Source organism: Hyaena hyaena, unplaced genomic scaffold, assembly GCF_003009895.1.
Source record: "Hyaena hyaena isolate Hyena2069 unplaced genomic scaffold, ASM300989v1 scaffold_1144, whole genome shotgun sequence".
NCBI lineage: Eukaryota > Metazoa > Chordata > Mammalia > Carnivora > Hyaenidae > Hyaena > Hyaena hyaena.
In genome coordinates, this window is record NW_024081779.1 from 91,035 (window position 1) to 104,649 (window position 13,615).

At 37.1% G+C, this 13,615-nt stretch overlaps 1 protein-coding gene across 1 annotated transcript in view; it reads left to right on the plus strand.

Moving 5' to 3' along the window:
- LOC120224264 (plexin domain-containing protein 2-like) overlaps positions 1–13,615 on the plus strand; it is a 234,382-nt gene that overhangs the window by 88,448 nt on the left and 132,319 nt on the right. The window contains exon 6 of the mRNA XM_039222500.1: positions 7,756–7,878. Within this exon, the coding sequence (XP_039078431.1) occupies positions 7,756–7,878 (123 nt within the window). The remainder of the gene's footprint in view (positions 1–7,755; positions 7,879–13,615) is intronic.

The following is a 13,615-nucleotide window of genomic DNA, read 5'->3' on the forward strand; positions in this document are numbered from 1 at the left end:
AAAAGACACAGCATGAGCTCCCCTTTCTAGAGCAAAACAGAGCCTGGATGAAAGGCCTGCTGGCAACTTTGAGCTGTCCTAGGTAGTTTCCCAAAGGGGTTACTTAGGTCCCAATAAATAGGCAGAAATCCCAGGGGCAACTGATATTCATAGATCAGGAAGCCAAGTACTTGTTTTCTAGAAAGACTGCCCACAGGAAGCAAGGTCCAAGAGATTAGGTGGGAATCGAGATAGACGCTTTGCAAACGTGGAGCAGCATAGCCCCAAATTAAGCCGATGTCAGTTACTGGAGTCTAACTCCCAGCTAGAACTCAGTGCTACATGTGAGTTCAGTATCTGATGCACGATCTATGAATCCCCAGTCCAGGGGACATAAATAATTCAATGCAACCCTCCCATTCTTCCCCATGTAGGAATAAGACTTTTGAAATATTACCTGGATCAGTATGAATAGAGAGGATGAACTTGATTCTCAAGCAAACAAGAGCAATCAGTGCTTCCACGAGAAGCCATGTATTCCATGCACCACACAACTCCAGGGGGTGCCATTCGTTACCTGCAGTGTGAATGAACCCATCTCCGCAAATCCTACATAATTGGAAACATTTGGAGGAGAGGAAGGGTGCTGTTGACAGGGGCCACCAGCAATTAACATGAGTTAAGAATAAGTCACACGGATTTAGTTGAGAAACAATAAGGAGAAGGCAAGAACTATAAGCTACAATTTTGTTAATAGTTCAAAATGAAAATGAAAGAGTTACAGACCTTCGTCTCTCTTTCTCTATGCATCTACAGAACTCCGGCTCCTGTTATTTCCTTCTAGAGTTGGAGAGAAGCACTTTATATAGTCAACATAAATTTTTATATTGGTAATTTCATGAACATAATTCGTAGCCAATAACCAAGTTGTCACTTGTTGCTTTTTTTTCCCCCCCAAGGGATGGCTTTACTATGATTTATAATCCCCCATGGTGCCATGAGCCAGTGGAATAAAGGAGTCCAGGCGATGTGATATATTTTAATATATATATTTAAAATTGTTTATTTATAGAAAATATACTTGATATATTTTACCTTTAACAGTTGGTTGGAAGTGTAAAGGGAAAGTATTTGGTGAATGACAGTATATGTTGCTTCCGAGGACCCAGTGGTTGGCAAACTCACATGAACCTCAGAAATGGTTTTTTTTCCATTTTCTTTTTTTTTTCTTGAATCATCTAGGTTGCATGTACAAACCAGTATCCTCACAGTGAACTGTGAGGTCTACTCGAAACAATTTTGTCCAGAGGAAGCCCGTTACATGAAACCTATCATTGCACGGTTGCAGCTGGCAGACGTTTCCATTACCAGATAACTTACCACAACTTAATTTTCAAATTAGCAGTTGCTGCCACATATGGTTTTGTTTAAAAGGCTGACTTAGCTGCAAACAAGTATTTGACTGAAAGGGGCGTAGTTTATAGCATGGTGAGAATGTATTGTGATTCATCAAATGGCATTTGTGAAGAATGTAAGTTGAATTATGCCCAGACGTCACTTGTTGTTCGCTTCAAGCAAGCTTGTCCATGACAAATACAGAATGACTGGCAGAACAATCAACCACAGACACCACCCAGTGAAATAACTCAGGCTTTCATGAATAGAAAGGGAACAGATCACAGAGAAAGTTAGTGAGGAGTCTGTATGGGGAATCTGTTCTCTAAATCTTCATGGAACAAAGACCACGAATTTTGGATCTATTTGATCAGCGTGTAGACAAGTATGTACATCATAAAGGTGACAATAGTGTCTTTGTATTCTAAAGACAGCATTTAACTATCAGTGCTCAGTGCCCTACAGGCATACACATTAGCTCCAACCTTTCCTCTGGAGTCAAAAATATCAACTGCAAGATGATGAAATTAAATATTTTATGTAGCCCTTTACACATTACAGTTTCATAGAATGTTTCACAGGCAATTATAACCTTTATTAGTATGACACTTCCAATTAAATAAAAGAACTATTTGCAACCAATAAGACATTAATGTTTTTACAGGTGCTTACTCCGTCAGAATGTAAGAAAAGACATCTCAAATTTAGAACTTTGGACATCCAGGCTTTTAATTATCTGTTTTAATTATCTGCCCTGTAGTTAGAGTCCGCGGTAAGCCTTAACCCAAACTAGAATAATGCAATGAAACACATAACATCCCATTTGGGTCTGAAGCACAATTTTGAAATCATCTAAACATATCAATGTAAGTCAAATCAGCTCATGTATATTAGACACAACAGACTTCAAGAAGTAAAAATTAGAGGGAATTTAATGGAATGCTTAGTGTCTGCACAGTTTCATTCTAAACACTGATTTTAAGTGTTTTTCATGCATCAACTCATTCAACCATCACAACAGCGCAACGACCACTCCTCCATTTAACAGATCAGGGAACTGAACCGCAAAGATGTCAAGTGACTTAGTCACACCGCTAGGATATAATTTGCTTGTATCATTAAATTCTGTAATCATATATCATTCATCTACCAACTTAAGTCTCATTTGGTGGATTGCAATAGAGGAATCAAATGTAAACCTATCCATAAACCTGGTCAATTGAAAGAACAGAGGCTGAAGTAGAATCCGAGGTGACCACAACTGTGCTCCCAAGTATAGGTGTTGGGGTCTTCACAGGAAAACAGGGTGTTTCTTCCTCAAACTCCTTTTAAATAAGTAGCATGTAGTGATCAAAGGAGATATTTTAAGATTAACCTTTCACGTGGCTACCATTTTGAAAAAAAAATGTAGAAACACTTTGCTTAAATTACTCCATAATGTAAATGAGAAAAATGAAATACAGTAAAACCTTGAATTGCAAGTAACCTCTTCTGCGAGTGTTCTGAAGACGAGCAAACATTTCTAATAAATTTTAACTTGATAAGCAAGCGATGTTTTGCAATACGAGTGGTGCATGATGCCGAATGTCAAGTGATCACAAATGAGCCAAGGGTTATCTCTCTTCTCTCTCTCTCTCTCTCTCTCTCTCTCACACACACACACACACACACACACACACACACACACACACTGCAGAATTGTGGGTGATCTACTCTCATGCTCAGATGCTCAGTCTCAGGCCACAGTGTTTGGCAGAAATTCATGATTTTTCAGAATGTTGGAAGGAGCCCACAACCACTGGCTCTGGTGTATCTTTTGTTACTTCAAAGCACCAATGGACAGTCGCTTGCTTTTCCATACAAGCGGATGCTTAGGAACCCTTTGCTTCATTCTAGGTCAGGCTGCCTGCAGATATAGCCACTTTCCTCTGCTGCCTTATTGCCAGTTACACTAAATACAGTATATGACAAGAGTTTATTAATACTGTGCTGTAGTCAACATCTGTGTGAGCGTATACAATGGCCCCCATGCAGAAAGAGATTCCACTGAACCAATAGATAGTTGTAACTCCATTAGTGATAGTGAAAGTCATCTTATACAATAACTCTCCTCTCTCTTGTCTCCCTCACACCAGCCACGAAGGTTTTAAGCACAGGTTACTTTGTTTATTTTTCTTTATATTTTGTATTTTATTTATTATTTTGTATTATACTATTGTAATCATTTTTATATGAATATTTTTGGGTTATGGAATGAATCATCTGAGTTTCCATTATTTCTTATGGGGAAATTCAAGTGATATGCAAGTGCTTTGGATGACAAGCACATTTCTGGAATGAGTTATGCTCGCAAACCAAGGTTTTACTATATATATTTTCTCTACGATAGAGCATGCCCCAAAACACTGAAGAAAAGAGGTAAGTGTCTAAATGAGATGGTGGCAGCTCTGAGTGCCTTTGAAGCTTTGGAAAAGTTTCGTTCCGTGAAAGCACTCTTTAATATGCACAACTTATTCTTATTCAACACCTGATCAGATTTCTCTGCTCTTAGGAGGCCTATAAGGTTTTTCTCTTGCTCAGTTATTAGCCACTGCTGGAATGACATTTTCAAAATTTAGAAATGTGTTGAAGTCTGTAGAGCCATCACTACTGTTAACCATTTCACTCCATGGTCCCCGAGAACGAGGAACTGGCTTGCAACGTGGCTAAGGAAAACAAGCATGTATTCTCAGAATTCACAAAAGTAAACTCACATGTGGAGTAAGTGGAGTTTTTTGCACCGTTGGCTTTATTTTTCACATTATTCTTGGTGGTGGCAGTGGTAATAATGGAAATAGATTAAGAGCAGTGGCAGACATGTTAGAAATTATAATAGCTGTTACCTGTTAATAGTATTCGCAGCAACCATAGTACAGTAACAGCAAAAATCACTTATTTTAATGTTACAGAAATAGAAGAACAAGAATTACAATTATAGTTTTTATATATTAAAAGATTCTTTCATATTTTTACTCATTTCTGTGGAAACAAGATGAGACTTCACCTTTGAAATTTGGGAAATTGTAGCCCTAGAAAAGTTTTCCTGATGAAGAGAAGCACTAGTTAAGGATTTGTATTGTTATACCCAGATCGCAGTATCCTCACCGACCAGAGACCACCAGGGAGACCGAGTCACACATGCAAAGGCAAAGGGCTTTATTACGGGCTGGAGCTCGGGCTCACAGACTTCACCAGCACATGGATCCGTGCTGAGAGCCCCGAACAAGGGCAGAGTAGGGTTTTTATGGGGTTTGAGACGGGGGAGTTACAGAAGTTGTGACATGGGAACAGTGATCCAATCATAATTATACAACATCACTGACAGTGGGTTTGACCATACACATTGCCTAGAGTATTCGTTACTTTTGGCGGGATCCAATTACAACGTTTAGAGTACCTTTACATTCAACCAATCACAGAGCGAGCCTAGGGTCTTGTTCGGAGACTAACAGGTTAACTTTAACATTAGGTAACAGGGTCCTATCTATAGTTTCTATCTCCAGGCCTCTCCCTTAGTAATGTGGAGGGTGGTCGCTGAACTTTCCTGATTGGATGTTGCAAGGGTGGTTTCTCCTGCCTTGGGCAATGTGTAACTGCCTGATAGTTTCAGGAAAGCTGAAACTCAGGCCTTCTAGTTCAGAGGGGAAACTTAAAGCCTGTCATGAAGTCGGTTTGGTTTAGACGTTTAGACTTGTGGCCTTACAGTATGATTTGAAAACTGAGTTACGGAGAACAGAGAATAATTTTTTGCCAAATCTATGTGGAAATATCCAGAGATAAAAGTACACATATTTGTATCTTATTTTTTAAGAATTAACAGTAAGAATTAAGTATCTGAAATCATTTATGGTCCTGCATTTTGCAACTCTGTTTCCTGGGAATTGCTGCTGCTTTTCTTAGACTTGTTTTGGGAAATTAATTTAGTATTGATTCACAATTATCGTATTGCCTTGATTACTGCCCTATTTATTCTTTAAATCAAGCAAAGTTCTTCCATTAGTTCATGGAGAATAGGGAAATAACTATTCAGAGCCACTGTCCCTTACAGAACATTCTCAGAGTATAATTTAATCCTTTCCTTGAAAGATCATACTTACAGGGGTACCTGGGTGGCTCAGTCAGTTAAACATCTGACTCCTGACTTCAGCTCAGGACATGATCTCATAATCTGATGGTTTGTACAGTTTGTGAGATCAAGCCCTGCATTAGTCTTTGTGCTGACAGTGTGGAGCCTGCTAGGGGATTCTCTCTTTCTCTGTCTCGCTGCCCCTTCCCAGCTTGTGCTCTATCTCTCTCAATATAAATAAATAATCGTTTTTAAAAAGAAGAAGGAAGGTTATTCATACTGATACAGAATTTTTGTATCCACCTTAATGGTGAAAATATAAAAACATGCTCATGAGGATAGGAGAAAATAAAACAAATCATAGGTTCTGAAAAATAGTTACTCTTCATCTTTATAATTTTAAGAATGTGATATTCACTTTGAACTTTGATTATGACTCTGAAATTTTACAGGGAGATAAAAGTGATGACTGTGTCACTCTATCTTAAGATCATTTAGTACAATTGAGATTTGTGAAATAGTACAAAATTCTGCCCAAGACAGATGAAATTTATTTTGAAAGCTATTACTTGGCATTTGAGAAACAAGAAGTAATCAATGATTAAAATACATGGTAAAGAGTTCAATAGTTAAAATATATTTTTAAGTGAATAGCTAAAATTTAATTATGCTACTGATGAAAAATGAAAAGGAAGTTCAAAGGAATAAGACGTTGCTGAAAAGAAATTAATTTCAAGGTAAATAACTGGAGATTTAAATTTCCAGTAACTTATCTGGAAATCATAGCTGAGAATTTGAAACAATAATGACTACAATATGTCACTGAAAGTTTTATTCAGACCATGAAATGAGATAACAAAAGCTTTAACACTTTTTTAGAAGTGTCAATTCTACACAATTTTATGGATTTTTTTTTAAATCTTGCTTGTTTTATTTCATTAATTCTTTTAAAACAATTTTTTTAGTGTTTATTCAGTTTTGAGAGACAGAGCATGAGCAGGGGAGGGGCAGAGAGGGAAACAGCATCCAAAGCAGGCTCCAGGCTCTGAGCTATAAGCACAGGGCCTGATGCAGGGCTCGAACCCACGAACCCTGAGATCATGACCTGAGCTGAAGTCAGGCATTTAGCCGACTGAGCGACCCAGGCACCCCGTTATTTCATTAATTCTTATGAAAATAGAAAAATGATCTATAGTAGTCTCAGATATCTGGTTAACTTGTGATTGGCTAAACATTACAATTGCATTATCACAAATACTTTGGGTTTTATTTTGTAATATTGTGTGTGTGTGTGTGTGTGTGTTTGCCTTTACATATATATATGTTCTTAATTGTGCATTTCTTAGATTAATATTAAATTAGTTATCATTCCCTGAGCTGACTCTCCTTTCAGGAATCTAAAGACCTTGGAGGCAAGAAGCCAGCATAGGATTAACAATTTGTCATGGATAATACACAAAGTAAATAAAGCCAATGTGAATAATTGGAAGTGGGCAGAGTTCTAACATAGGAGCTATTGAAAGTTAATTCAATACAAAGTTCTTCGTAGTTAATTCTTTCTTATTATCCAACCACTAGAATAGGCTGCCATTGATAACTTTCAAAAGAAAGAGGCATTTGTGTATTATCTGTGTTTTACCATTTTATCTGTAACATATAATCCTTTTCTTCTTTATAGAGTGTATTATAATAACTGAGAAATGTGCAAATTTTTCCATGGGTGCTTAACATTCTTTCAATTTTGACAAAAAGGTTTGGAACGTTTTCTGCATATTAGTATTAAAGATATGCATGTGTGGTTTCTAAAATGTCCTAAACTGAGATTACAGTAGAAGAAATGCAATTAAACTTTGTGAAAATGCAATTAAACATCATGAAAATGCATTCATTTATGACAAGGACTTGCATGTTCAGGTAGTGTTAAAATAATGAGGGATTAATAATGGCAGATTGAATATTTGAATTACATACCCTACTGTATGACCTTTTTAGCCTAATGACCTCTTCCACAGTCCACAGTCACTTTTCTTACAGCTAAAATTGTACATATTCTAGATTTCTGATTTATCAGTCTGCAAGGTACACAAAATCATATGAGACTTTGCTCCTTAATCCAGAATGTTGTTGATCAGATGTTAAGACATAGTTATATTCCTTTTTTAGTTATTTTGATATTTTATTTTCAAAATATGACCACAATGGAGTTGGAGGTGTTTAAATTAAAATTTTATCTAGGCTTTTCCTTAACATAGTTCCTATTTTTTTTCCAATTACAGGTTTCATATACACTGGAGAAGTTGTACATCGAATGCTAACAGCCACACAGTACATAGCACCTTTAATGGCAAATTTTGATCCCAGTGTATCCAGAAATTCAACAGTCAGATATTTTGATAATGGTATGTATTGGTTAGCCTGTTCTTTACTGAATGTGTAGTTTTAAACATAGATCAACAGATTCATATTAATATTTTATGACCTGGAGTTTTTCTGGTAAGCTGAATTGTAAATTGCTTGATGCAAATGCCTTGAGTTGACAAATATTATAGTATAACTGTTAATATGTAGATTGAAGTGTATGGTCAAATGTCAGTCATTTATCCATTCATTTGTTTGTTCAACAATTCTTTATTAACACCTCTTAGGCACTACAATAAATGAGTTGCTGCCAACGACTTCTTGAACAAAGCAAATACATTTATTTAATGCTATTTTCAGTAAGTCCTTACTATTGAAAAAACTAAATAAGGGTAATTTGTTATCTTCAAATAGAGCCAAGTGGCATAATACTTCAATATTAAATTTTTAAACCTATGAATGATATATACATAAGATCAACACACCTTTTAAAAACTACATAGTGGATAGTTAAAATACACCTATGAAAATCAAATTCTCCTGACTTTAAAATAGGAAGTAGAGCCTACAAGTATTTATCAAGTATAGTGACAATCTATCCCTACTATTTATTATTTGGAGACATATAAAATAGAGAAAACCTGAACTATGTCACTAAATGCTATTCAAATCTAAGTAAGGAATTTAAGGTTCTGAAGACCTTCAGATAAATGGATTTCATGTCTGTATCTTATGGTAGGTTATAACTTTAGTAGAGAAAATGGGAAAAGAAAAGTTTGTTTTGGAAAATCAAAGATAGAAATTTCTGTACTCCATAATACAAAAGTAGTATTTATTTGCCCAAATTACAATTTCATCTTTTAAAATTATGGAACTATTTGGTGTGAACCGAGTTATTTCTACTCATACTGAAAAAGGAAGAAATTTACTAGTGGGTAGTATAGACTTAATAGTGACAGTAACGTTGGGGAAATGTGATCATTTTGCTAAAAGCAATCTTCTAACCAGTGTGGTAAAGCCATTTTACAGGTGAAAACAGCAAACAAAGAAGGAAACTAAACATAGTTAGATATATACTCTGAGAAACACATTTCAAACAATTTGAAAAGCATGAAAAACTCTGAATTTTAGCCATAATAATTATCTTCTCCTATTATTTTGAGAGCAATCAAACTCTATCCTCCCTTTAAAAAATGAGGTGCCAAAGATAAGGATTTCCAAGTAGATTATAAAGATACTTGAGGCAAAACTATAACCAGACACTTATCTGAAACTTATTCCATGACCTTCCAGCCAGAATTAACTTAGTAAACAGGAAATGATTTGATGAAAGTTGATTATTTTTTTTAAGTTATTTATTTATTTCTAAGAGAGAGAGAGAGAGAGAGAGAGACAGCATGAACAGGGGAAGGTCAGAGAGAGAGGAAGACACAGAATCCGAAACAGGCTCCAGGCTCTGAGCTAGCTGTCAGCACAGAGCCCAAAGCGGGGCTTGAACCTGCGAACCGTGAGATCACGACCTGAGCCGAAATCGGACGCTTAACCGACTGAGCCACCCAGGCGCCCCAGAAAGTTGATTATTTTCTAAGCTCTGTCACTTACTAGATGATGTTAGAGACATGCACTCATGGGGGCAGTATTCTGATGACCGAGTTTTCATAATATTAACATAAAAAGCATAACGCATAATGACATAAGTAAGTCTCTCCAATAAGCATGTAGGACAGGGTACCAACATGTGGTCTGATGTATGAACTTAAGTGACACCTTCATCTTCCAGATAAGGAAAAGCATCACTAGATCTTGTGCCCATCATGAAAGAAATGGTGTAGGGTTGTCAGTCATGGGCCAGGAAATGAACCACACTAACTCAGCTCCTTAGAAATGTAAATTTCATTCTTCAACCCATGGTTTTCTTTTCACAGTAGATATTTTTACATCATAATTGTCCACGGAAAGTGCCTCCCTGGTTTACTTACCCAATTCCTCCTATTTAGGCACTACCTAGAGAACAGTAGGTGAGTTGGGGGCTACTTGGAGCAATAGAAGATTTTGTCTCCAAAAGCCACTCCCACCATCCTTTAGATCATAGAGTTTTAGATTTCAGTAACTTTTTAAAACTTTTTTAAGTTTATTTATTTATTTTGAGAGACAGAGAAAGTGTGAATGGGGAAGGAACAGAGAGAGAGAAGGACAGAAAGAATCCCACATGGGCTCTGCACTGTCAGCACAGAGTCTGATGTGGGAAAACCCTGAGATCATGACCTGAGCTGAAACAGAGAGCTGGATGTTTAACATACTGAGCCACCCAGGTCCCCCTCAGTAACTTTTAATTAAAGAGGAAACTTTAACAGAAATATTTAGCTTTAAATTTAATAACATCTACACTTAAATAATCTTTCAATTATGTATGAACTACTCAGTATGTATATAGAACCATTTAAGTTAATAAATGTTGCGGGAGCTATAATGGTACTACTTGAAATAAAAAACTTGCTTGCAAACTTATTGTTATTTTAAAAAGCCTGCTACTCATCATATATTAAGAATATCTTCATGGCACCTGGATGGCTCAGACGGTTGAGCATCCGACTTCGGCTTCATGATCCGACTTCACCATCTCAGGGTTCCTGGGCTCGAGCCCTACATCGGGCTCACTGCTGGCAGCCTGTCAGCTTAGAGCCTGCTTCGGATCCTCTGTCTCCGTCTCTTTGCCCCTCCCTCACTTTCACTCTCCCCCCCAAAAATAAATATTTTTTAAAAAAAGAATGTATTGGAATGTCTGGGTGGCTCAGTTGGTTGAGTGTTAAACTCTTGATTTGGGCTCAGGTTGTGATACCAGGTCATGGGATCAAACCCTGCACTGGGCTCCATACTGAGCACGTAGCCTGCCTGAGATTCTCTCACTCTCCTTGTGCCCCTCCCCCACTCACACATATGCTCTCGCTCTCTCTCTCAAGTAAGTAAATAAATAAATAAGAATATCTTCAGCAGAATTTACATTAAAGACATTTAATTACTCCATTTACATGGACATTTATTTGGCACAAAATTTGAGGTAACCATATTTTCATGTATTTAATGCAGAAATCCCTAGAAAGCAGGAACTACTCTGCCCTCCCCCACCACGTTGTAGGAGAACAAACAGGCTCTTACAGGTTGGGTCCAAGGCCCTGCAAGAAGTTGTAGAGGCAGGACAGAGGCTATGTCTTCTGCCCTCTAATTCGATGCTTTCTCTCTACCATCTAAGTGCCTAATAGAAATTAATGAATAAAGAGGAGACCAGACCTTGAGAGTTGCCAACATTCATGAAGGATAAAAGATACTGTTAGTGGGCATTTCCTGATCAGAACCCCCTTTACTTCTATGTTTATGGAAAACTTCCTGCCTATTATTGTCCTCTTGCATTTCTAATATTTAAAACTGATGGAGGTGTCTGAGTGGCTCAGTCCATTAAGTGGCCGACTTCAGCTCAGGTTACCATCTTGCAGTCTGTGAGTTCAAGCCCTGCATCAGGCTCTGTACTGGCAACTCAGAGCCTGGAGCCTGCTTTGGATTCTGTGTCTCCCTCTCTCTGTGTCCCTCCCCTGTTCACACTCTGTCTCTTTCTCTCTCAAAATTAAAATAAAACATTTTAAAAAAAGATGTTTAAAAACTGGTATGTATAGATACATAGATGCTTATATAAAGAAGAGATTTGAGTTTTCACGTATAACATGGGTACATGTATGAGTAAAAGCACCCAGATAAAATTCAGAAAGAAAATTTTTTGGCATCTAAATGTTTACCTCAAGGAAACAAATACATTGCTATATTGAAAGTGTACAAGGTGATGATTTGATATATGTATACTTGGCAACAGGAATCCCACTGGGAAATTAATTAACACCTCCATCATCTCACATATTTACCTTTTTTTATTCTTTTGGTGAGAACACAAGTTTTACTCTCAGAAAATTTCAGTTATACAATACAGTATTAGACACTATAGTCACCATGTCATGTATCAGATCCTTAGACCTTATCTGCAGTGTATATGAAAGTTTGTACACTTTTACCAACCTCTTGCTATTTTCTTCATCCCCTGACTCCTGGCAACCAATAGTCTAAAATGTATTTCTATGAGTTCAACTATGTTTTATTTTTAGATTCCACACTTAAGAGATACTATGCAGACTTTCTTTTTCTCTCTTTGGCTTATTTCACTTTGCATAATGTCCTCCAAATTATTACAAAGGCACCACTCTTTTTTAAGGCTGAATAATATTCACTGTGTGTGGGGGTGGAGGGTGTGCACATCTCCACTCATCTGTAGATGAACACTTGGGTTGGCCAATCCATATTTGGCCATTATGAATAATGCTACAATGAACAAGAGAGTACAGATATCACTGAAAAGTGGTTTTGTTCCCTTTGGTATATACCCTGTAGTAAGACTACTAGACGGTACTATAGTCCTAATTTTAGGTTCTTCAGGTAACTGTATACTGTTTTCCATAGTAGCTGTGCCAATTTACATTTCCCACAGACTACATGGTCTTCCTATTCTCCACACCCTCTCCAGCATTTGTTATCTCTTGTCTTTTTGATGGTAATGGGTATGAGGTGATATCTCACTGTGCTTTTGATTTGTATTTCCCTCGTGACTGGTGTTGAGCACCCTTTCATATACCTAGCTGGACATTTGTATATCATCTTTAGAAAAATGGCTATCTAGTTATTTTTCCCATTTTTTGTTTGTTTGCTATTTAGTTATGTGAGTTCCTTGTGCATTTTGGATGTTAACCTGAAAATATTTTTTCTTTCCCATTCCATAGGCTGCCTTTTCATTCTGTTGGTTTCTTTTACTGTACAGAGATTTTTTGTTTGATGAGGACCCACTTGATATTTTTGCTCTGGCTGCCTTTGCTTTTGGTGTCAAATCCAAAAAAAAAAAAAAATCATTACTGAAACAAGGAGCTTACCCTCTGTATTTTCTTCTAGACATTCTGTGGTTTCAAGTCATTTTGAGTTGGTTTTTGTGTATATTGATTTAGGGGTTCAGTTTCACTTTTTGTATGTGCCTATCCACTTTTCTCAGCATAATTTTTTTAATGTTTATTAATTTTTGAGGCAGACAGAGAGAGAGTGTGTGAGCAGGGGAAGGGCAGAGAGAGAGACACTGAATCCATAGCAGGCTGCAGGCTCCGAGCTGTCAGCACAGGGCCTGATGCAGGGCCCAAACTTACAAACAGTGAGATCATGACCTGAGCTGAAATCAGATGCTTAACTGACTGAGCCACCCAGGCAACCCTTCCCAGCACAATTTATTGAAGAGACTATCCTTTCCCTATTGAATATTCTTGGCTTCTTTTCTGAAAATTAATGGACCACACAAGAACAGGTTTATTTCCAGGCTCTCTATTGTATGCCCCTAATCTGTGTGTCTGTTTTTATGCCGATACCATACTGTTTTGATCACTAAAGCTTTGTAATGCTTTGAAACCAGAAAGTGCGATGCTGCCAGTTTTGTTTTTCTTCTTCAGACTTGCTTAGCAATTTGGAGTCTCTTGTGTTTCTGTACAAATTTTAGGATTATGTTTTATATCTGTGAAAAATGGCATTAGAATTTTTGTAAGGATCGCATTGAATCTGTAGATTGGTTTGGGTGGTATGATATTTTAACAATACTAATTTTTCCAGTTCATGATTATGGAACATTTTTACACGATTTTTGTTTCTCCTCAGTTTCTATCATCAATATCTTCTGGTTTTCAACATGCAGATCTTGCATAGTCT